Consider the following 26397-nt stretch of genomic DNA (forward strand, 5'->3'; position numbering starts at 1 on the left):
GTGCCTGGTTGGACTTGGTGATCATGATGGATCCCTTCCAACTCATCATATTCTATGGTTCTCTGATTCTCTATGGGCTGACCTAACCAGTTGTTCCTGCTTGTCCTCAATGTAGTATAACTTTGTCATTACCACTACATGTTGCTTATGCTTTCGTAAGTGAAAATGAATTTACAGATAAATTCAGCGCTAGTTTAGACAGGGGACTCCTTGCAGTGCTTCTGAAGCTAGAGGTGTGATTTGAGGTTTTAACTTTACTTCCATGCTCTGCTTAGTTCTGCTCCCCTTTTCCACTGTCATAGAGCCCTAGGTCTTCAGAAACTGAATTCTAGATTGAATAAAGAAGACCATGAAATAATAGTGTGTGTGGGGGGGAGACTTCAAAACTAAGCAGTAAGGGTTTTTTTAAGCCATTTCATGAAGAAAGTCTTTTATTTCTATTTACTGCTGGATCTGTTTCAAGATTGAAAACTAAATAGGTATTGTGTACGTGCATTAATGCTATAAACTATTAATTTGATTTATGTTAACTGGACTTGTACAAGAAACTTCCAACTGCACACAAATTACTTGATCATTATGGGTTTTTTTACTTGATTATCAGTGGAAATTACATTGATTTTGGTGCATCTGCATTTTAGAGAATTTTTATTTAAGCTTTAGAGGACTGCTCTGAAAGGCACCTGAACACACCAATTTTAAAAAACAAAAAACCCCATCTCACAGTCCACCTCAACCCAGGGCAGATACAATATATGTAGCTTATACTTTGTAAATTGCACATCCTGCTAGTCATTGGTCCCAGTGCAAAAGCGGGTAAAATAGATTGTATATTACAGGCCATATGTACGAAGTGCTTAGCATTCTGGATTAAAGTAATAATTTTAGAAGTACTTAACTGTCACTTAGGCCTAGAAGTAGTTGGCCAGGTTTCTGAAATGCTTTGCACATGAAGCACTTGGCTTCTGAAAATGTGATCTCTATAGAAGACTGTAAACATCTTGAAAGATTGCCAGTACGTTCTTTTGAACGGTATGTTTGTGCTTTACCAGTTGTTGGGTTTTTTTGGGTTGGTTGGTTTTTTTGTTTGTTTAAGTCCAAATACAATATTTGTGTCAACTTGAGCCCCATTTCTGCTCTCCCACAGTCAAGGTCTAAGATAGTCATCGAGTATTATTGCAATTTTGTCCTTTTGACACAAAGTGCAACCATTAGCTTGGAAGCACATTGAAGAGTCACTGTAGTGTTAATATGGATTGAAAAAGACTTCAAAATACAATATTTAATGTTTAACTGCTTTTTTAAACAACAGTTTCTCAAGAGCAAGTGTGTGTGTCTCTAAGCAGGTAATGTTTTAATCAGACAGAAACATAAAGATGGGGAGATCAGTACCAGAAGGAGCTGGAACATTGGACTGTCATGGCCTTTTGCTGAGGTGCTTTACTATTTAACAATTTGATTTCCTATATGGCTTTTGTCATAAATCATGTAGCAGAACTCTGACATTAAGCTGATGGGATTTTTTTTTGTGAGCCCACAGGTGGGTATTTTTATCAGAGGTCAGGTGGGAATATTTAATAGAAAAATATTTTTTAAAGCTTACAAGCAAATGCACGCACTTTGTATAGTTGGAGCCAGTGGAAACCTCCCAAACACGATCACCTTCCATTGGAAATGGCTCCTACATGTCACTGCTGATGCTTGGGCTGAAAAGCAGACTTAATAAGGGATGTTTTCAGCCATTGGTGCATCTGTAGCACAACAGCCATATATTGACAGGTTCATATTTCACACTGCAGGGAACTGGAATGATTGAACAGACAGTGGAAGCATTTTATTTCCAGTAGCTTGTGTATCCCTAGACTCTGATTTGGCATAGAACATCTGCTCTGTGATCTGTTTCAAGGCCAGTTCCCTTCTGCCAACAAAGGTTACAACTTCAGGCAAGATGTGCCTTCACTGGTAGGGGGAGATTTGCCTGAAGATTTGATTTAGTCAGAATCAAAGCATCCTGCCACAAAAATCCTTTTTTTTTTCTTTTTTTTTTTTCTTTTTTTTTTTAATTATTCCTGAAAAAACATCCAGTAAATGTATTAATATATTAAACAGTGAGTAAAGCAGGATGCTGACTTTTGTTGTGTGGGTTTTTGTGGCAGGTTGATATAAACCCTATCCATGCATACATATGGCTAGAAATAAACATTTATTATTGCTTGGGTAGCAGAAGTGATACATTCTACCTGTACTTGCTTAAATCTTACTGTAAATGAGCAGTCTGTGATTACATCTATTGGTTTCAGCTATAGTTTATGTATATTTTCAATTTGCAAAGATAATTGATGTAATATTTATGTAGTTTATGCTAATGTCTTGGGAAACAGGCCCCACAAGATGCATTCTTTGTAGAAACATTGATGCATTAAATGTTTTTGGGGGGGGTTGGTTTTGGTTGTTTTGTTGGGTTTTTTTATATTGGAGACCTAATTCAGGGTATTTCTCTCATATCAGCAAGGTCAATTTTTGAAAAACCAATACATATTTCTTTGCAGAAGTGTCATCTTGGCCCATACTGACATGTGCAAATAAAATCTGTGTTTCTTCTTGCAACAACATAGTTAGATTCGACCATTATTGGAGTAACCATATTAAAGCATAGTAGAGTCTACATACTTCATTACCACTGATGTAGTCTTTACAACATACAGCTATTTTTCCTCCTTAGAAAAAATCCTTTCTCTAGCTTAAAAAACATAGTAATTGAATAATTGCATATCTCCAAGGAGCCATGTAGGTTAAACTCCGCATTTATCTTCTGCAGTTCTTAGGCCTCTTTTAAGAGGTTTAGGAGGAAGAATTGTTGCTTTTATGAAGTGCCTTTTTCTATAAAGTCAAAACCTCACAGCAGTGTCCAGAGAGCCAGTGCTGTAAAGGAGCTAAGTAGAGTCTTTAATAGAGAGAACAAGGTTTTAAGTGTTTTTGTTCCTATGGAGCAGATAGATTTGATTCCATCTGTTCCATATTCATAACAAAGGAGCTCACTTGCAAGAGGACTGACTTCCTGGGAGTAGTATGGTAATGATCTTTTAACCACCGATTGAAAGGATCTGAAAATGGTCACTTGATCTCAGCAGAAAGCAGCTAGCACTGATAGTGCTTCAGACCTGTTATTTTTCTACATCTGTGTTCCAAGATGCATGTTTATTCTGAATGAAACAAAGCAAAACCATAAGCCAGTCCATCCTTTGTTCCTTCGTTCTTTCCTTTGTTCCTTTGTTCCTTCATCTTTCGTTCGTTCGTTCGTTCGTTCCTTCCTTCCTTCCTCCCTTCCTCCCTTCCTCCCTTCCTCCCTTCCTCCCTTCCTCCTTTCCTCCCTCCCCCTCCCTCCCTGCCTCCCTTCTTCACTCTCTTGCTCTCTCTCTCCCTTCGGAAAAGCACCAAAACCAGCTCACAGCTTGGTTATGTGACTTCTTTAACTGGTTAACATGTACAGAATAAAGAAGAAAGCGTGCGGTGGGTAGGTACTTGCTTCATTCAGAAAGTAGAAGGTGGAAAGGATGGATTAGGGTTTCCCAATATGCATGGGAAGATTGTAAGTGTGGAACAGAGATTTTTCTGGAAGAGTGGTGGAGAAGGGCTTCAGTTTTGAGGCAACTGTTGTTAACAACATCCAGAAAGAGAAAACTCCAGGGATACCTGTGTGTTTTAACCATTTGATGTGGTATTCATTGCTTTTAAGAAATGGTTTCTGAACCATAAGGGCTTTTGAGTCCCAGTTATGGAAAAGTACACATATATATCTAATTTTAACTTCATCTGGGAATAATCACTGGAAATAAGGCTAAACATCCTGTGGTACGTATTAGTCTAAGGAAAAAAAAAAAAAAAGGCAGGAGGAAATAATTTGTGGCAGAGTAAAATGAAAGATTAGATATCCCATGTGCACTTTAGACTTTCCCACAGTCATAGTTATGACAGTCTGCAGTCCTTTTCTGACATAGGTGAGAAATCACATTCCTAAGAAGGCAACAGTTCTCCTTGATGAGGCTGCTGCTGTTCTCACATAGGCTGTCTTTTTTCATATACAGATTTCAAAGCGTGAGTGTAATGTGTGGTACTGAACATAAGCTAGATAAGTGGAAGAAAGAAGCAGGGATCTAGAAGTTTAAATAAAACTGCTATTGCCTGATACACTAGTCAAAGCTTCGTTAAAGAGAAAATTACATCTTGATATTTTCCAAAATTTTCCATAGTAAAGGTGACAAATGGAAGGATTAAGGAAATCTGTCTAAGGACTGGAGAAAAAATTCTAGCTTGTGGTGGAATGATTGGAGGTTTAATAGACCTTCTGAAGGACTTGAGCAAACTGGGAATTCACTTGATAAAGGTGGGCTGTTATTAATATTGTCCTAGCATCTGTTACTGTGTTTGTACTTCACTCAGCCATGGCTTGGGACCCCGTCATGGTAGCTGACATGAAATGGAACATCTCTTCTGTGAGCATCTTTAGTTGTCAGAATTGGGGCTTGAGTTAACAGTGGATTATGATGGGTTTTATGAACTTTATATTTTCTATTTCGTATCTGTTTTCCATCCTGTTCAAATTTGGATTTATCTGTATGAGAGCTGACTCTGCATTTTTTGTAAAGGCTGTGCCAAGTTAGAACTGTTAGAACTTTCCCAAGGGCAAAAGCCCTTCAGAAATCTTTGGATCAATGGCATTTTCTAAGCCATGCTTTTGCAAACTATTAGGCATGCATGTGAACTCAAACACATTCAAACTTGCATTATTATCCCTCTTAACATTCATTTTAAATAACAACAAAATACAACCCACAGTCTATGCTTTTTCCAGAATTTGTCCCTGATGAAGCTATGGTGGCTTTTCCCAATCATCTTTTAATTGACGTGTGGTAATCCCCTGGAGGATTCGCTCCGCAAAGGAGCTCATATCTATATATGTGTCACACTCCTAGCACGATACATTTATAATGACTTCTGTATTTTTATAAACTGACAGTATTTACTAGCATAGCATATGAAACTATAAATGTTTCCAAATATTATAAACATTGTGGCAAACCCATTAAAATGGAGTAGAATGGAGTGCTTACTTCTGTTTTAATTATAGTGTCAGCAGTAGTAAACCTACACACAGATAATATTAAGGTCATTAAAGCCTATGAGGTTTAGTAACATGGTACAATACCTGCAAATACCATATGTGTAAACATGTTGCTGTAGAGATCAGAAAGGGAAGGTCATAACTAACAAGAATATAATGTCTCTTCAAAGGATTTTATATCTAGTTCTCAGAGATGGAAATTAGCAAACTGTGTAGCTGCTTGAGGAAAACCATTCTATTTCTAGTGATACCAAGGGAAAATCAAAGGACAAAAGTGCTTATGAAAAGTATGAAGATGTATTTTTTTCTCTAAGTGCTCTATTTAGTAGTATTAGCTTGTTTTATTAGCAATTTACTCTAATACATTCTTAATGCTGTACAATAACTGTATTTGGTTTTGTTAATGCCACTGAAAACAGTAATGAGATCTGAGGTTTTTGTTTCATTCTAGATAATAAGTGTTGTTTTGTTGCAACATAAAAGTATGACATTAGTCATTCATGTGCAGTCTGCTAGTGCAGAAATGTGAGCCTTTATTTTATGGTATGTAATACAGTTAGTATTTATGAAAGAGAAACCTTCTTACAGAGAGAAAGGCCTTCAGATATTTCATGTGTAAGGAACTATATATGATCTGTACCCCTTATATTTCATGGGACTTTATGTGCAGCCATAAGACTATAAAGTAGGAGATGCCTGTTATTTATTTCCAGCTGAGTTTTGTTTGTTTTTTAATGAGAAGAAATACCACAGAGGCAAGATAGATTTCTCTGAGAAGCTCAGGCTGCAGTTAGATGACAGCTTTGCCCTGACTGATAAACTAACATAACTGTTCTTGCTTTTATGGAGGAAAAAAAAAAAAAAAGCCTTCACAAAGGACAGCTGAGCTTGGTTTTTGTAGTGGCTCAGGGCTTAGTTCAGATGAACAGCTCAGACAGGGTGGGGTTTTTCTGCAGCTGAAATTTCTGCTTTCTTGTTATCTTGTGATAGCTGTGGTGGAAACAGAGTGCTTGCATTGAGATGATTTTATGTTTTTCTGAATTGAGCTGGGCTCAGCAACTTGGGAGGACAGATGGTCACTATGACTATAATAAAACTTTGGACTAGCTCCAAAGTCATGCTGTCTGCCTGATGTGAGCCCTCAGCTGCTGTTCAGTTCTGGAGGTGGCCAGCACTGTGAAGGGCTGAGCTTTGGGATACTTTCATGTTCTGCACTACAAAAGTGTGTCTCAGGTACATGAGCCAATCTTACAATAGAGGAGGCTTATCATTAAATCATTCTCCAGAGAAGATAAGAGACCTTCTTAAGACAGATTCATGGCTAGCAGAGGAAGTACTGGACCAGTAATTAAATTAGAAATTCATGGTTTACATCTGCTACCAAATATGATTTGATTTTGTTTTATCTGACTTTGATATGAGAACTGCTTTCAATCCATGTAGCTTTCAACCCATTATGTAAACTGCAATGGAATAGAAACTACAAGAAAAATTAGATTCTTCCGGGCCAAGCAGTTGCATTCAGACAGTTAATTCAGCATACAGTGCTAATGTAGAAAAAAAGTATGCATTACTTTCTTCTAGGAACTCTCACGAGAACAGAACTTGTCTGGCAAGTCATTTCCTTTAGTAAGCTATTTTTAGGGGGCCTGAAAAATATAGTCACTTGTGAGATAGGCCGTAATAACCCAGTGTTTTCACACAGTACAAAGCCATTGTGAAATAGGTGTAAGACATTACAAGAAAATCATAGAATCATCTGGGTTGGAAGGGACCTCTGAGATCATCAAGTCCAACCCTTTATTCACTACCACTGTGGTTACCAGACCATGGCACTGGATGCCACATCAGTCTCTTCTTAAAATCCTCCAGGGATAGAGAATCCACCACCTCCCTGGGCAGCCCATTCCAATGTCTGATCACCCTCTCTGTAAAGAATTTCTTCCTAATATCTAACCTAAACCTCCCCTGGCAGAGCTTAAGTCCATGCCCTCTTGTCTTACTGAGAGCTGCCTGGGAGAAGAGACCGACCCCCCCAGGCTCACACCTCCTTTCAGGGAGTTGTAGAGAGTGATGAGGTCTCCTCTGAGCCTCCTCTTCTCCAGGCTGAACACCCCCAACTCCCTCAGCCCTTTCTCACAGGACTTGTGCTGCATCCCTTCACAGCCTCCTTGCTCTTCTCTGGACCTGCTCCAAGAGCTCAGTCTCCTTCCTGAACTGAGGGGCCCAGAACTGGACACAGGACTCAAGCTGTGGCCTCACCAGGGCTGAGTACAGGGGCAGAATCCCTTCCCTGGACCTGATAGAGGCCAGGATGCCACTGGCCTTCTTGGCCACCTGGGCACACTGCTGGCTCATGTTCAGCTTCCTGTCAATCCAGACTCCCAGGTCCGTTTCTGCCTGGCTGCTCTCAGCCACTCTGTGCCCAGCCTGGAGCTCCCCATGGGGTTGTTGTGGCCAAAGTGCAGGACCCGGCACTTGGCCGTGTTGAACTTCATCCCGTTGGAATCAGCCCAACTCTCCAGTCTGTCCAGGTCCCTCTGCAGAGCCCTCCTGCCTTCCAGCTGATCCACACTCCCCCCCAACTTAGTGTCATCTATGAGTTTGCTAATGGTGGAATCAAAATAATCTAAATCATCAATGAATATATTAAACAGAACCGGGCCCAGCAGACATCCGGCAGGTTGAAGTCACCCACAAGAACAAGGGCTGGTGATTTTGAGACATCTGCCAGCTGCTTGTAGAATAATTTGTCACTCTCATCATCCTGGTTGGGTAGTCTATAACAGACTTCCATGAGGACATCAGCTCTATTGGCCTTCTCCCTGATTTTGACCCACAGGCACTCAACCTTATTGTTACTGACCCTGATTTTTACACTGTCAAGAGACTCTCTAACATAGAGAGCCACCCCTCCACCTCTTCTACCTTGTCTGTCTCTTCTCAGGAGATTGTAGCCATCCATGGCAGCACTCCAGTCATGGGAATCATCCCACCACGTTTCCGTGATAGTGACTACATCAGAGCTTTCATGCTGCACGATGGCTTCCATCTCCTCTCGTTTGTTTCCCATACTGCATGCATTGAGTACATGCACTTCAGCTGGGCTGTTGATTCTACTCTTAACTCAGGCTCTCCCTCCTGGGGCTCAAGTTTGGAGAGCCTGGTTTCAATCCCCTCCCCCCTCAAACCTAGTTTAAGGCCGTCCTGATCAGCCCCACCAGCTTCCAGGCAAAGCACATCTGATTTGAGGACACTAGGTAGCATGGAATTTACCCCATGGTCAAAGAACCTGAAACCCTGCCACTGGCCCCAGTCTCTAAGCCATGAGTTAACGTGCTGGATCTTCCTGGTAGTTCCCTCATCCATTGCTGTCATGGAAATAAAACTAATATTTCACTATCAGTTGTTGCGCATACAGCTTTTATTGACGCTTTTTCTTCATTACGGTGCATTCCATGATTTTATTTGACGTGAAGTAGAGAATATAAGTTGCTGTATGTGTGCAGTCATGTATGTACATTGTGTGCAGTCATGTATGTACATTGTGTGCAGTCATGTATGTACATATGTACAGAGGTGAGTATAGAAATATAAGGTGTGGCTGGTTTTACCTTCACTTCGTACGTATGTAGTTGAGCATGCAGGAGTAAAGCAAAGTATGCACTTGTATTAGGTGCCCTTTTAATACTGTTGATCTCAAAACTTCATTTGGAAATCTTTGCATCCATAGTACTTTTGCCTGTATTAATCCATAGGCTGTATTAACTGTGACCTTGCATCTCACGGAATCATAGAATAATTTGGGTTGGGAAGGGACCTTTAAAGGGCATTTAGTCCAGCACCCACCTGCAGCAAGTAGGGATGCCCTCAACTAGATCAGGTTGTTCAGAACCTCGTCAAGCCTCACCCTGAAGATCTCCAGGGATGAGTACTCAACTACCTCCCTGGGCAACCTGTTCCATTTTTCCACTGCCCTCCTGGTAAGAATTTTTTTCTAATATCCAATCGAAAACTTCTTTTCTCTAAAACCATTGCCCCTTGTCCTATCACTATAAGCCCATATAAACAGTCCATCTCCAGCCTTCCTGTAGGCCCCCTTCAGGTACTGAAGGTCTTCCAAAGGTACTCTTAGGTCTTCCAAACCCTTCTTTTTTCCAGGCTGAACAACCGCAGCTCCCTCAACCTGTCTTCTCCTCAACCAGCCCTTCATTTTTGTTCCCCTCCTCTGGAGCTGCTTCATCAGATCTATGTCCTTCCTGCATTGAGGGCTCCAGAACTGGATGCAGTACTCTAGGCGAGGTCTTACCACGGAAGAGTAAGGTGACAGAATAATCTGTCTTGATCTCTAAGCCATGCTTCTTTTGATGAATCAGCCAAGGTTCAAGTGGCCTTCTGGGCTGCAAACATGTACTGTTGGCACGTGTCCAGCTTGTTTATTTGTTTATTTACTTATTTCCATCTTTGATATTTTAACTTTCACAGAATCATTCTACTTAGAAAAGTCTTTTAAGATCATCAAGTTGAACCATAAACTAACTCTGCAAACAGAACTGTACCAAGTCCAGTATCCACAAGTCTGTACCAAGACTGTGTCCCTCTGCAACATACCCAAGGATGCTCTCCTTGGCCAGCCTATTCCAGTGTTTCATAACCTTCCAGTGAAGAACCTAATCTAAACCTCCCCTGGTGCACCTTAGGGCCATTTCCTCTTGTTCTTTTGCTTGTTACCAGGTAGAAGAGACCAAGTCCTACAGGAGCTGTGGTAGTTTACAACTACCTTTCAAGTAATTGTAAAGATAAGGTCTCCCCTCAGCCTCCTTTTTTCCAGACTAAACCACCCCAGCTCCCTCAGTCACTCTTTATAAGGCTTGTGCTCTAGATCCTTCACCAGCATTGTTGCCCTTCTCTGGACTCACTCCAACACCTTGTTGTCCTTGTAGGGAGGCCCAAAAGGAACAGAGGATTCACAGGATTCACTTCCCTAGTTGTGCTGGCCACACTGGTTGTGATACAAGTCAGGATGCTGGTGGTCTTCTATACCATCTGGACACACTGCTAGGAGATGACAAACGCCCCCAGGTTCTTTTCCACTGGGCATCTTTCCAGCTACTCATCCCCAGGCCTGTAGCACTGCATGGGGTTGTCACGGCCCAAGTGCAGGACCTGACACTTGGCCTTGCTGAACCTGTCCAGGTCCTTCTGTAGAGCCTTCCCAGCCTCAGGCAGATCAACACTCCATCCCAATTTAGTGTAATTTGGAAACTGAATGAGGGTGCACTTGATCCCCCCATGCAGATCAATGATAAAGATATTACAGAGAACTGGCACAAACACCGAGCCCTGGAGAACACTGCTTGTGACTGCACACCAGCTGGATTTAATTCCACTCACCACAACTCACATTTGTAGCCATTCACAGCCATAGAGACAGCTTTTTCACCAGGAAATTGTATGCCAGTCTAGGCCATTTGTAGCCAGTTTCTCCAGGAGAACGCTGTGGGAAACAGTGCCAAAGGCTATACTAAGGTCCAGGTAAACAACATCTACAGCTTTTCCCTCATCCACAAAATGGGTCTCCTTGGCAGAGAAGGAAGTTAAGTTTGACAACCAGGACCTGCCTTTCATGAACCCATGCTGACGGGCCTGATGAGCTGTTGTGCTTCATGTGCTGCATAATGGCATTCAAGATGATCTGCTCCCTAACCTTTTCCAGCACTGAGGTCAGGCTGGCAGGCCTATAGTTCCCACTATCTCCTTCTGGATGTACTTGTACACATGGGTCACATTTGCCAATCCACAGGCTACTGCAACCAGATCTCTCTGTTCAGCCAGGCTGATCTTTTCCCCCACTGTCTCATTATTTTGGAACAGGGGTGTGGCTTGTTCCTTGTAAGATTTTCTTCTTGAAGAATGTGTGGCCTTCCTGGGCTCCTCTGCTTTTCAGAACTGCTTCCCAAGGGACTCTGTTGATCAGTCTCGGAGACGGGTCAGAGTTTGCTTGCTGAAAGATCAAAGTAGCTGTTCTGCTGACTTCTCTCTTTACCTGCCCAACAATAGAGAACTCCAGCATTTTGTGGTTGCTATGCCCAAGGCAGCTTCCAACCATTACACCTTCCACAAGCCCAGCTCTGTTGACAAACAACAGGTCCAGCCATGTCCCTTCCTTAGTTGGCTCTCTCACTGGCTATGTTATGAAGTTGCCCTCTGCACACCAGAACTGTTCCATCTCTGTTGTATCGTGTTTCCAGCAGACATCTGGGAAGTTGAAGTCCCTGGTGAGGACAAGGGCAATAGAACAAGAGACTTCTATCAAATGTCCATAGAGTATTTTGTGTCTCTCTTCATCCTGGTCTACAACAGACTCACACCAAGATGTCTGGTTTGCTGGCCTTCCCCCCACTTCTAACCCTTAATTACTCAACAGTGTTGTCACCATCCTTAACTTCCAGGCATTCATAGCACTCTCTAACTTATAGAGTAACCCTACCACCTCTCCTTCCTTACCTTTCCCTTCTGAAGAGCTTGCAGTCATTGACTGTAGCACTCCAGTCACGTGAGCTGTGCCACGTTTCTGTGATGTCAATGATATGGTTTTCCTACTGCACTATGACTTCTAGATCCTCTTGTTTGTTGTACATGCTATGTGCATTTGTGTAGATGGACTTCATTTGGGCTGATTGTCCCCTTTTTGCGAGATCTCCTAGTTTTTAAGCTGGATTTTTTCAGGCAATTTGTATCAGTCCTAGATCAGGTGGTTTACCACACAAGATACTCTGTCTATTGGCTTGTGATTTCTGAGTCTTTAATTTGCATAATTTTTTTTCTATTGTGATCTTGCCTTGATAATGATGAAATATAGAAACATGGTATACTTGATAAGAGCAAAGAAATAAGTAAGTTTAGTCACACCTTAGTGAGTAAGTGTGCTTGTTTGTTAGGTCTGAAGAATGAGTAAGTCATGGATATTCAGTATTTTTGTTGTTTCATAATGGAGTCACGTTTATGCTTCCAGAAGAAAACACTTAATATTATGTCAGAATGAAAGAGCAGGCATGCAAAGACTCTTAAAAATTAAACACAGGTATTGATGAAAGCTGGGATTTACATAGGACCCATATTTATGTGGTTTTAATTTTTTATTTTAAAACAAGGAGAAACTCATTGGTATATCCTTTCAAGTAGCTTCTTTTTTGATCAATAATTTTGAAGACCACTTTATTTTCTTTAGGTATGAGCCATCATGGACTCACACAAAATATTTTATTGGTTCATTAAATTCTACTTGACTTTTTCAGTTGTACCACTTATGTAGATTTTTAACTTTTTGCAGTCTAAACTGTGAGAAGAATACCTAATTCTGCATTTACCTGGCTAATTTGCATAGAATTGTGTTATATTGTAAATCACATAAAAACCTACAGGGGAAAGTCTAAGCTCTTCTAACAACTAATGAGTTATTTTTTCTTTTGTCTTGCACAAATTGAGAAACATTGCCTATGGCAAACATAATGGAAAACTGCATTTTTAATGCCCTCATAGATACTTATTTCTTTACAAAGGAAAAAGCAAATGACTGTTCTTGAAAATAAAACTTTATAAAGCTCTGTATCTGATACAGGATATTGCATGCTAAAACACATTGGTGGAATTGTGATTTGCAGGTTGTAAGAGGTTAAGCTGAGGAAGGACCTGATAATATATTAATAATGTACCATGTGTTTTCTAGCATATAATTGCTTAGGAGTGGGATGAAAGGAACGAGTTTTTTATTTGTTTGTTTGTGGGGTTTTGTGGATTGTTTTTTTTTTTCCATATTTAAATATAGCTAGCAAATACTGGAATATTTATGGTTTGGCTCTAAATGTGGAGAAAAACACTTTTTTCTCACTGCCCTTTCTTTCCCTAAAAGGTATTAAAATGGTAGCCAGAAGTGGTTCAGAGATGAGAGATTTTCTCATCTAAATTGTCTTTATGGGCTACCTTTTTATCCATCCCAAATTTAATCTGTGTGCAGTAGTTCACTGCATGTTTTGTTTTGTTTTGTTTTGTTTTCTAAACTGACAGAGTTGGAATTTTCATCTCAAGAACTCAGAGAGCATGATTTGAATTTCTTCTGAATCATGTAATTTTCCTATTAAAATAATGAAAAGACCAAACTAGTTATTTTTGCAGTCCTTGACGTGTTTTAATATATCCTGTGATTTTAGAATGTACTTTTTCCTAACCCCAAGTCTTTGTGTAACCATGAAGTCTAAAACATGCTCTTTTCAAAGACAGACCCAGGACATTGTCACATTGCTGGTAAAAGTGAGGTTGAGCAGGGGAGGAGTGAAGTATCGTAGGAATTGTAATAGAATACAGAAGCTGGCAACACTGCAGAGTTGCCCTTCTGTTTTTCATTGTGGTTCTTCCTAACAGAAACTAAACCAGTCAGACCTTTTGTATTCTAAAAAAGAGGATATAGAGTCTTTTGCTCCATATAACAGATCTTTTTTTTTCAAAGGTTTCCTTTTGTGCAGCAAGGTTTCAATTGTTGTTTTGCGGGGTTTTTTGGGTGTTTTTTTGTTTGTTTGGTTGGTTGGTTTTTGTGTTTGTTTGGTTTTTTGGGTTTGTTTTTTTTTTTTCCTTTCTCCCTTCGGAATTTTGGGATTTGAAATATAAAGTATATCGTTTCCGAGTTTGCCAGACTGCTGAGTTGGAAGCCTGCCATTTCTGGAAAGTAAAACACCTTAAAACCTCTGAACTTTTTTCTGCTCTTTCCAACCCTTAGTCAAGACTTGAATTTTTCCAGCTGCAGTTGGTTTCATAGGAGATTTCTGGTTCAAATGAATCCCATGTAAGCTTTGGGTTTTTTAAGTCCTAACTGTAGTATTACATCTGTTAGAGAAAAAGCCTATTTAGCATTTATTCTTAGTAAATAATTATATGTGCCTTTCATCCTTTCTACAGTGTTGCTTTGGCTCTTTGGTATTTCTTTGTAGCTGTTAGTCAAAGTGCCAGTTGTCTAGTCACCCTAATTTGGGGTTTTGTGCTCTTCAGCAAGAGTTTGCCATTAAGACTACTTTCATGTAGAAGAATAGGTCTCCAAATGTCAACTTCAGTTCAAACTTCAAGGCACTACCTTAAAAAGAAACAAAACCAATGTAAAAACACATATTTAATGAGGACTCACAGCTTTCTGTAGTACAAAACAAGTGTGATGTGCCTAACAGAAAAAAAAAGTAACGAGCTTGTTGCTGGAAAGACAGATTATACAAACCAATCTGACTCTTCCCCATGGGTGATGCATCTGGCCTCCAGGTAAATACTACAGGTAGTCTGTTTTTTCTTTTATGGTGAAAAGGAGAAGAGGAAGGGAGAAGAAGAACGGAAGGAAAAAAATAATTGCAATCATTCAGCTTGGCAAGCAGTTCTTAATTTCTCAGGAAGGCCAAAGAGATTGCAGTGTATCCCTTTATCACCTGGTTCTTAGTTGTTGAGGCAGATGTGAGAGGAATACAGTAAGTCACTTTTTATTTTATTTTTTTGTTTGTTTTGTTTAGTCATTATTATTCCCTCTGGAGGAGCAAAACACTAAAGAGGAACATTTATGAATGTACTGCAAACATTGATAACACATAATTTTTACTGTGAAGGAAAAAAAAGCATTTTTTCACACTTGCTGCAAAAATTGCATCATTTTTTGGGATGATTAGTTAAATGCAAGTGCTATGATTGCAATAGGGCTGGTGGTCATTATGTAGTCCATAGCATGCAAACCCATGGGAGGACTGGTGGAAAAATACTTAAGCAAGGAGTGGATTTTAACATTCTTCTTGTAAAGAACATGTCCAATAGCTAGCTGTTGTTTGCTCTGAACCTTACATGTTTGAAACATGAATTTTTTTGGCTTTTTTTCCCATATATTTTTTTCCCATATTATTAGCTCCTAATTAGTTAGTGGTATCCTAGCGAGGCACTAACAGAGTATTCTAATGAACTGCAGTGGGCCCAGACATACTTAGTTTATGGACATAAACCACTGCATGTATGCATCAAAGCTAAAACTTCTAATAAAACACCTTTAAATAAATGTGCACCATGGTGCCCTTCTGAAATAATTACTGCATTGACTATTTTAGCTACCATTCAAAATATTATTTCTACCTTTTCGCTCACAATTTGGTAATTAGTATATGATTCTTAACTTCTGAGTAATCTACAACTGCCAGTTTAGTCTGAGAAAAATATTTAACCAGTTGCATATATTCAGTGAAGGCCACAGAAAGGACACAATTTCCTGACTATAACCACAGAGGTCAAATATTGTGCTCTAAATAACACACCAGTTACTGTAAATGTCAGTATAGGAAATTTTTCTGACTTCCATTTAGTAAAAGCCTGCAGCAAAGCCAATTGTTAACACTTAGCTGCTTGTAATTGTGAAGAGGGCAGCATCATTGCTATACACTTTTGTCTTCTGATTAAAAGAGGGAAGCAGTTTTTCAAGCACTTCCCAACAGGTGCAGAACTACAACATTATCTGTCTTGTATTTTATATTGGGCTCTTAGTTTGCTTCTTTACTCTGTGTGTAATGAATTTGTTGGCTCTTCTTGGTAAGTTCTTCTAGGAGAAAAATGACACATGCCTTGGAAATACGTCATTGAAGACATAAGACCGTTCATTTCAAGACAGCTGAGGAGCTTTTCAAGTGTGAGAAGACAAAGAATGTGTATTCACATGTCTGTGTGTAAATTGTTTTGGTTATTTGTCACAGACATGGACAATTAACAAAACTGGATGAAATAGTGATAAGCAGCACAAAACAATGGTTTGACAACCCAAGCATCTTTTGTAAATCAAGACAGTTTGCAATGGTTGCCATTTTCTACAAAATGCAACACAGTTTTTTGAATGACTGGGGAGCCTAAGCAATTAAGTATAAGTTCTTATGCATTTCCTCAGGCAGTATTTTTCAGCTATAGCTTTTGAGGGCTTTTTTGCAAGTGCAAAAGAAATGTGTGTGCAAATGGTCTTTCACAAGTGAAAATCTACATGCTGAAGTCAGGTTGCTTGATTGCCAGCATGCACTGCAGGGCAATGTACAACTTCAAAATGGCAACCACTGATTAAAGTTGCCAACGTGTTCAGATTGTCAGACAAAACACTAGGGAATTCAATCTGTCATGAGAGGAAGGCATGTTTTCCTTTGGTCATGTATCTTCAGGCAAGAACAATTCTACAAAGGAACTTTTCACAGCATCATCTGTTCCTGGGAAATGCAGGTTAGCAGGTGCTAACACTAGTTTTACACTATGTGTATCATCTTTTGAATCAGTGCTAGGCATGTTGTTTTCACTTACTCTTTTTCTTCTAAAACAGTAAGGATGCTTAAAATTAAATACTTTGAATGGGAAATGATGAGGCAAGACAGAAAGAAAGACTAAGCTGCATGTGGTTTGCTAGTTACCTAATATGAGGAGTTAGATTTTGATTGAAGTAAAAGAAGTATTTTCTCAAAAAATACAGATTGGAGTATACAGAAACTGATTTTTCTGTAGACTTCAGTGTCATATATTTCTACTTTTGTGGGAGCAGATATGTAGTTGTGTTTTTAGCTCAGTCACCTTCAGTGTAATTTTGGTTTTTCATCCCTTTTTGAGGTGTCTGAAGCCTATGGCCAAGTGTTTGAAGACTAGCTTTTCTATAAGTGATCTTAATTATTTTGAAGTATAATTTTTCAGAGTAGATGCTTGCCTTACAGCAGAAACTATACTTAACAACCTCTGTAGACAAAGGTGTGGAAAGGTGAAAGGATGTAAAGAAATATTGAAAATACCATGTAAATACTACTTCTTCAATGTAAAAGTATCAGAAAAGGAATTAGTAATCTGTAATTCTTTCCCCCCTCTTGCATAATAAGGTACTTTGTGCACTTGGGATCCCTACATGCAGAGGCTGAAATGTGTCCAGACCTTCAGATAAAGGAAGGCAAAAGATATTTTATTTAAGCACAAAAGTTGTTTCATATTTTTACTCTCTCTTCTTCCCCATTTACAGCTTCTGCGATCCCAGATAATGGAAGGAGATCCTGTCTAAAGCTGAAGGTCTTTGTGAGGCCAGCAAGTAAGTCCTTCAGATTAAGCTTTCAGGGGTGGCTTTGTAGCACATTCTTTACTGTGTGGTCTGGTAAACAGCACCAATTTTTTTTGTTGCTGTTGAATCTTGAGTATCTGTTCTGTACAGCAAAATTTGTGTTAACAATTTTCATTATATTTTCTTATAATCTTCGTAAAGCATTTTAATTACATGGCAGTTGTTTCTTAAGTTGTTTCTCAAACTGTTGTACAAATGGATGACTATAATGGCATATGGACAAACGCCACATATTTTAAAATATGGATATATTTAATTACATATAGTACAGGGGTAAAATCTAGGGGGAAAAAAGTGGGGAGTTTAAGGGTATCTCATTAACATATTTGGCTGTTATCTCTATTTTTGTTATAGACAGCTGTATGAAAACTATAGGTGTTCATGATCGTGTTTTCGATGTTAACGACAAAGTAGAAAATTCATTAGAACCAGCAGGTTAGTATGCTTAGAGAATCTCTTCTAACAAATGTGTGTATGCATCTGGTGCTTCAATACTTTTTTTCCTCTTTTCTCTGCATGCTTTGCATGGTAAAACAGCCCTGCTTTTGCACATTTCTAGCAGTGCTAATATCTCTTAGGATGAATTTCCTGTATACTTGTTTAATACAGAGGAGGAAAAATGTTGCTTTATTTGGTTTTTGGGTGATGTGATTTAATAAAATACAGTGTGTGCCAGTGACAGTTCTCATCAATATACTGAAGTCACTGGCACATCTAAGTCAAATAGCCAGCATAGTGGCAAAACGCCATATACCAAATGGTTTCAAAGTTTTAGAAATAAAGTCAGTAGAAAAACTTCACTTGTTATTGTGGTTTTTGAAAGATTTTCAGGAAAACATAACCAGTGCTTGTCAGTGCTGGTGCATGACACAGGCATGCAACTGACAGAGTTTGTGTTTAAATAAGACCTTTAAATAAGTCCTTTAAAATTATGTACATTTGTATGTATAATTGGTTGGGCAAAATATCCTACATGCACACGTGCACACACCCTCTGATATATATGTCCTGTTTTTATTGAGGCACACTAAATATAGGAGGGCCATTCTGACTTTTTGTGTGAAAATGCCTTACAAGTAAGAATAGTACTTGCTGTGATAAAGCCCCTCAGCTGCCCAGGGCAAAATTGCATTAACCTTCACAATCAATCAAGCTTATGTGTCTCTGTGTGGAAAATGCATGTATATTGTTTGTCTGGCTCAGGTTTATGGTAGATAGAATCGTGTTTTATTATAAGTTATTATATAAGAGTAATTCCAGCAACTTCAGTGGGATGGTTCATGACATTAAAATTAAGTGGCTATGTATGAAAAATATTTGCAATAGTAGTATTACCTGTTTGTTTTAAATGTACCTACATACTGCTCACACATTGCTGTGTTCAAGCCTTAGTAATTGAAATATGTACTTAATGAACAAATTATACAGGGAAAAAATTTACACACATATGATTTAGTAAATACCCTGGATAACAGATTACCAAGATATTTTTTTATTACTTTTCTTATACTATTTGAAAGAGACTTCTCCCTTGCTAGTTTTTGTCTCTTTACTGTTATTTCCTTCAACTTTAAGTATTTACACAGAAGTATAAATAAGGCTGTCACAGTTTATCCACTTTGCATGATACAACTATGGATTTGCAATAGATTTTGTTATTTTTCTTTAAAAGGATTTTTGGAGCTCTCCCAAAAACTTTGCTGTTGAAAATAAAAGATGTTCTCTTGGTAAAACTGGATGCAAAGAGAATGCGTTTACATTAGATACATTTGTACATTTATTAACAGTGTTCTTCTACAGAAGGCATTAGGATTTGCTTTGCCTATCTCTAGATAATCTATGAATCTAGAAACTCAATGCACTTTTTTATGTTTTGTGATCTGGTGAGCATGGGCTAATTAATGTCTATTTCTTCTGTTACTGGTTTGCAAAAGAGATAATCTGATTAATAAATACCCTGATTTTAGTGAACTCTTTTTTTTTTTTTTCAGTAGTGCTGCTAATTTCCAGGTGTGTTGCTATACCTAACAAGCTCTGTCACAAAAGTGTATTGTTTGAAAGTAGGCAAACCAGGGAACAAAATCACACAAAGAGCATCCTGCAGTCTAAGATGAAATATTGTTTATGTTACCAGGAGGCAGTAATAGCTTTAATGAGAAATGTTGGTGCCAAGAATTTCCCACTCCCAACTCAATGTTTATATGCATTATTATTTGGACCAGTCAACATTAGATAATCATCGCCAGATCTGCTGGGTGCTGTCACACTTTCCTATTATTAGGCTGCTAGACTTGCTGCTGCTTTGGTGGATCTTGTTGCATGTGACCTGTGTCATGTACTATATTACCTGCCTTTGGCATGTGACTTCTGCTTCTGTGTTCTCCCCTATCCTGCTACTGTCTTCTTCCACAGTACACTGAAGAACTGGGTGGCAGGAGAGTCAAGGTCAGCGTGTGGCTGAAGGTCACTTTTCTTTTTAAAATCACCATCTGTGTGATTTTTTCAACCCCTCTAATTTCATTGGGTTTGTTCAGGAATTTATAAGAAACTGGTCAACACACTTGTTTCAAGAACCATGAAAGATCCTGGAACAGGTTGCCTAGGGAGGTTTTTGATGCCCCCTCCCTTGAGGTGTTTCAGGACAGGTTGGATGAAGCCTTGTGCAAGCCTAGTGGGAGATGTCCCTTCCCATATAGGGGGGCTGGATCTTGATGATCTGTGAGGTCCTTCCAACCCTAATGATTCTATGATTCTATAATTTTCTGAAAGTAATTGTCACTGATCCTGTCCTCCTCTTTTTCTTTAATAATAAAACTGAAAAGTCCCTAAATAAAAAGAGCAGCTGTGCATATCTGGAAAAGTTTTACCTGAAGCATATGATATAAAACTATGTGATCTGGAAAATGGGTGCCTCTCAAAATAATTTTTTCTAATTACTGCTGGCATTCCCGACCATTAGCAGGGACCTTCCAGATTTACTCAGCAATTTTGTACCCTTCATCACTTGCCTTCAGTGTTTAAAATAAAGTTAAACTTTTTCCCTAAACATTAAAGAGTGTGTGGTGTTATAACTCTACATCTTTCAAGAAAACCCTATTTGCAAAGTGATTTTGAGAACTACAGATGAATTCAGTGCTTTAATATACCAGTGTAGAGACCTTGGAACTGTACTGATGAAAAAATCAGATGGTTTCTTGAAAAGAACCTGTTAGTGTTACATGAAAGGTAATTCTCATGTGAAGAATAACTTTATTAAAATGATATCATAAGTGATCTCCATATTTGAGAGAAATCTTTTCAAGTGTAGGTCTTTTCCACTGAGTTTTGTAGCAGTGGGCAATCTTCTCGTTGTGGCAGTATCTGGTAGTCTAATAGAATGAGGATTTATTACCACTCCACACTAGTTTTGCTCTATTGTGTTTTAGTGCTGAGTCATGCATGTAATTAGGACAAAACTGTTGACATTCAGCATTCCAAATTCAGATTTATTTGCAATTGTATTGATGATTGCAAGACATAGAAGGTCATGCACATCATTCTCCTCTGTAATTTTAGTTCAGCAGCAGCGAGTCTATTTTTCTGGAGAGAGCTGCCTCTAAATATATAAATGTAGGTAGAGCTGACAGAACATGGATTTTTTTTTCTCCCTTAGAGTATGATATCATTGGGAAGCTGCTCATGCGCAGTACTGTATTCTCATTGCAGTTTCACCAACATACAAGAATATGTTGTATCACTCCAAAATAAATTTTTAGTCTTTGATACTGACAGCCACTGGAACTGGCAGTTTTCAGTAGCTAGCATTGACAGAATTTTTTAGATTCTTTTAGAATAAGTCTGGAGGAAAAATATTAGGGCATTGTTCAACACTGGTAGGTCTCCCTGCTGTACATGATGAAGGTCTGTAAAGAGCCAGTCTTTCACTGATGTCAGTGGGATGTTCATCTTACTATGACCCTATCTTACAAATGCAAGCATATTTACAGTGGATCAGTAGCTGCTTTTCATACTTTTTCCCTGAGCAGCATTGGAGACCTGTTGATAAGCATGGCGCTATTGCAGTGCCAATTAGTGCTGCAAAAAAAGGTGATAGATTACTATTCCAGTTTACTGTGCATCTTGCTGTGCAACTGAATTGAGGATGAAGAGCCTATTAACCTAATTTATGCTAAGTGCTCTACCTACTTCTGTGCTAGGTGTCAAGGGTACGAAGTGGAGGGATCTAGCTGCTAGCTAAAGCCAAAAGCAGCATCATGATCTCAGTGCTCTAACTCCTGCTTCCCTTTGCGCCTTTAATTGGAAATACACAGCTCTGACCCAGTGTAATCCTGGCAGTGCAATTTGTTGAGATGGGAGCTAGGAGACAGATACATCATGGGTATGTCAACACCTCTCATAAAATGGGGGAGCTTATTACATGAAGTAGTGAGATACTATTAAATTTTCTTGAGATTCAGGCACTCTAAAAGAAGTTATGAGTTCATTTCGAGGCCACTTCACACTTCCCAAAATGGTTTAGCTTATTTAATTCATTTAGTACTAAGAAAATGCAAACTCAGAGCTGACTTTTTATGTCAAGCTGCAGACAGATTGCTTTTTAGAGAGCCAAATTAGATAGCTATGGATATGGAGGGCTTTGCAGAGAAAAATACCATACATATAACAACGCTGAAGTTGAATTTCACCTTGCTTACATTTTTATGAGACAATCTGTAGCTTAATGGCTGATTTTTAGTTTAAAAAACTAAACAGAGCTTTATTTATTATTGTAAATTCAGTATTTCTACTACGCTTTCTCTGCCACTAATGTATGAGCTTTCCACTCAGCTGTTGTTTTGTGTCTTTTTGCTTTTTTTTCATTAGTTTTATCAGCATATATGCAAAGATGTATTTTGTGTTCCATAAAGGTAGTCTGTTACCTGTGAGGTTTCCAGTTTGAGTGTGTATTCTATAAAGCCAGAGATTGTGATGTATTACCCTTTGAAATCCTATTTTAGGTAGAATATTATTGAAGTTGAAATAAGATGTCAAGAAGGATGTCTTACATTTTCTGCATATCCCCAAATGCGGTACACTTCAGTGGAAATTCTATGCGTGGAAGTGCTTGGGTTTAAGGGCTGCTATTTCAAATTCAGGAGCCAAAATCTGTAACTCGCAGGGGGATTAATGGCAAAATTAATTCTGAGAATGTGCTACTCTTCTTCAAGCCCTGTTGAAAATCAGGTGTTTTCATCTGGCGCACTATTGACATTGCTTTCTAATGAGCCATTCAAAGCTAGAGCTACAGTGTTTTATTAGAGGGAGAATCTTTCATTCCTCAATTTGCTGGAGTCAGACTTTATGCTCTTCTGGTCCTCAGTGGGAGTTTTGCCAGTAAGAAATGCAGGAGTTGGCCTCAAATTGGTTACATAATGAGGTATTACACACTTGTGAAAGTCAATGACACCACAAGGTTCATTGCCCTGTTTCATAAAGGCACTGGAATCTATTTACAGTTGTTGGCTCAGTGAGAGTTTCTTAAGGATGCAAAATCTCATTGGAATGTATGCTTTCTGTTTGAACAGATGATACCGTACATGAGTCAGCCGAGCCATCCCGTGGTGAGAATGCGGCACAGACACCAAGGATACCCAGCTGGCTTTTGGCAACTCTGTTGTTCCTCCTGGCAGTGCTTTTGATATTATAGCACAGTGTGCTCCAGCAACCTGTCGCAGAAAATATCAGGGTCTTGGAACATCAAAGATCCACCTAACTGGTCATCCCAGGAAAGGGACGTTACTGTTTTTGCAGATGTCAAATTGCTATTTTTCCCTTATTCCTTTTTCTTCTCCCTTTTAGCCTGAACTTGGCAAAAATTTGAAGGGGATAACTAGCTTCAGTACCCATCCCTACCTACCCTCTGACTTTCTAAACCCCTCCAATAAATAAAAAGACTCCAAATGAGTATGCCAAACTATGGTAGTGACACTAGTGATTCTTATTTTCCTCTGCATTCTATTTTAAGAAGTCACCTTTGTTAGCTCTATGTGTCATCCATATGTGGACTTGGAAGAACAACAACAGATTCAGTCAGTGAAGGATAAGGAAAGTGAGTGAAAGCCTGGGAGAGTTTTTCTCTCCAATACAATATTTATTCAGCACTGTAAGATGATCATGCAAGGCATCATGTCACCATGTCAGGACTGGAGGGGAAATATAAAATAGATATAACACGATATCCTCCAGGAGTTTCTAAATGAACAGGCTTCTGAAAAGGAAAGATGTTTCTTATAGCACTGTCTTGAAACATCTTTGACAGTAAAATTTGTGTTCACAAGTAGAAATGCTGTCTTTGGTGAGAGGAAGAAGTGTTTAGGAATGTTAGCGCACAGTAGGCAAGGTCAGATTTAGGAAACTTCACTGGGGTTGTGAGTGCCTCTGTTATTTCGTTTTAAGGGGATAAAGCACAACGGATTATTTTATTTTAAAATAGATCACCGTGGTGCTAGTTTTTTTCTTGAAATGCAGAGGCACTTTTCAGAATAAAGTGACCTTCCCCAGCATTGACTTAGTAGGTGATATCTTTGAATACTGCTCTGGGTATTAATACATGCTAAGAGAGGACATGAGTGGCCAGAGAAAACATATTTGGGACACAGGATCTCTAGTGTGCTCCTGATTTGTCTCTCCTGCAAGTTCCTCAATCATGGGAATAAACATTTGTAGAAGAATCCAGGACAGTGTAGTAGCACTCTTTGGTGGAGGGAAGGAAAAGAAGTGTGGAATATGAATTCAAGTGTTGATTTTTTATCTTTTCCCTTTCCAGAACAGTTTGAAGAGTAGAGGAAATGTGTTTATCAGCCAGAGATAAACTAGATGGGCTCCCAAAGACTTAACAAAATATTTTTTTAAAAATCCACTAGAATAGAAAATACATTATTTAGATATACTTTATGCTGAGAGTGAGTATATATGCTTGTCCTATTTAAACGTGAGTGAAATGGTAGCCCTTGATGCAATTAGGAAATGGGACTGTCTTGCTTGATGGAATTAGGAGTGACCCTGTTTCAGGAATCTGGGCCTTGGCTAATGTAGAAGAACTTCAGAAAGTTGTTTACCAGAAGTGCAGGCCTTGGGGTATTTTCACTAGGCTGCCATGAAATTTGAACTGCTAAACATAATCGGGGAAATATCAAACTAAGTCTGAAACAGCTTTTCTAAGAAAAACTGTGATAATTATTTTAAATGTGAAATTAAGTACATTGGAACAAAAAAGAGCTTTTCATAGTAATTCTGAAGAAGTTGCTGTAGAAAAATTGAGTGATACGATTAATATACAACACTTTGTGGGCTTTTTTTTTTTTTTTTATGTAAAGAAAATCTTTCCAGATGTTGAAGAAGCCCACTTGAAAAAAGGGGAAAATAAATTTAAGATGTTAAGGGAAGTTTTATCATGCAGTACTGGGATCTGTGCTTGCCTGCTATCATACAATACCATCATTAATGCAGTCTATACTTGCAGAAGGAATGTAGGAAATTTCCTCTTGTTTGAAGTGCACACAAGATATGCAGTCCAAACACCAAAGGGAAGTCATCTTATTACAGGCTGCCTGGTACTTTCCTCTCTTTGGTGTGGATATGCTTAGGGCACACCCTAGTACTTCCTTCAGGCAAGAATTAAAATGTTTTGGATGAGGTGGACTTGATCAAAATGCACCTTATCAAATGGATTATTAACCAGAGTAGAGTTAATATTGCATGGTAGGTAAGCATATTAAAATGATTAATAATGGTTGCAGGCAGTCATACCAGTAGCCCTGATTCCAAGTAGGAACGATGATTTCATTTTTCACCCTTTGTCTCTGGATGATGTCAGAGTTCAAGATGTACATTTAGCCACAGCAAGTGATTTTCACCAGTGGTACTCCTAGTAAAAGTCAACCCTTTGTTTTGTCACAGAGCCCTGCTGGGTAGATGAGGAACAACATGAGTGATGCATCTGCAAGGCAGGTCCCTGTGGTACCTGGGGTGGTTGGGAGCATACTGACACAATCTGTTTGTTACTTAATTGTTTTAAGCAATCCCAGTCATACCAAGTACATCAGTGCTGATTGGCTTTCTGTTGCTTTAAATGCAGGTGGAGGTGCAAATTAATGAGATTACTGTTTCCTTCCCTTTTATCTGCTTCAAATGGGGTCTGAGGGACTGATTCTCCCTCAGTCTAGGGTGGCTTACTTACTCCCATGACCTGCACTCCTGGCTGCTAAGGGCATTGCGATGTGATAGCAGGGAAAATAGAGATCGGTTGGTTTAGTGGATACTGTGTATCCTTTAATAGACAAGGTAACAATTCGTGTTAGTTTAGAGTATTGTTTTGTACTGTACTTACTTGGATGGCAAAGGAAAGATAAATAAAACTTAACGCTATGTTCTTCAAATTATGTATTATTAGCAACCTCTGTTGTATATAGTGTTTGATAATAAAGTATTAATTTGATTCTTATGTCTTTTGTAAGTGAGAACAATAGACTTTCAGGATATTAAAATTATGTGTTGATTACAAGACAGATCGTTGAAGCATCAAGTGTGATCATGGCTGAGAACTGAGAGACAAGTGGCCATGACACTGCAGAATACAGGACTCATCTTTGAATCGTTCATCTATTGCAAGACTTCACAATGTCAAGACTTGAAACAATATGACTTTTGATGATCAATGTTTTGTCCTCAGTGCTTAAAGGTCTAATGTTGGAGCCCTGTGATTTCTGTGTTAGTTTTTTGTTCTTCTAAAAAGACTTTGGGGATATAACAACTCTTTTTTTTTTTTTTTTTTCCCCTCCTGTTTTCCCTCTGATTTTGTTCCTATGAATATTTTTTCCAGAAAGGATCTTGCCAGTGTCATGCGTGATATATATGTATTTGGTTCCAAATTTGGGAGGCATTGAGAGTAGATGAGTAGATTTCCTTTCCTATATAGTTGTGGAAGGAAAACAGTTGTATTTGAACCTGTTAATTCCCACCCCTAACCCTCAAAACTGAACTTCATCCATTGCCTCATGAGAGCAATGGCTCATTCATTTTCAGAGGCTTAAGAGTGCTAACTCTTCCCCTTGTTTCATTACACTTGAATTTTTTTATCACCAGTTTTAATGTATGA

The 26397-nt window shown here is 38.8% G+C and overlaps 1 protein-coding gene across 3 annotated transcripts in view; it reads left to right on the top strand.

Annotated features, from left to right (window-relative positions):
- EFNA5 (ephrin A5) overlaps nt 1-26397 on the top strand; it is a 197482-nt gene that overhangs the window by 170566 nt on the left and 519 nt on the right. For all 3 annotated transcript variants that reach the window (XM_071732323.1, XM_071732325.1, XM_071732324.1), the window contains 3 exons: nt 17166-17231; nt 17616-17696; nt 22826-26397. The exon at nt 22826-26397 is cut by the window's right edge and continues 519 nt beyond it. In XM_071732323.1, the coding sequence (XP_071588424.1) occupies nt 17166-17231; nt 17616-17696; nt 22826-22947 (269 nt within the window). In that variant the 3' untranslated portion in view covers nt 22948-26397. The remainder of the gene's footprint in view (nt 1-17165; nt 17232-17615; nt 17697-22825) is intronic.

Source organism: Heliangelus exortis, chromosome Z, assembly GCF_036169615.1.
Source record: "Heliangelus exortis chromosome Z, bHelExo1.hap1, whole genome shotgun sequence".
NCBI classification, from domain to species: domain Eukaryota; kingdom Metazoa; phylum Chordata; class Aves; order Apodiformes; family Trochilidae; genus Heliangelus; species Heliangelus exortis.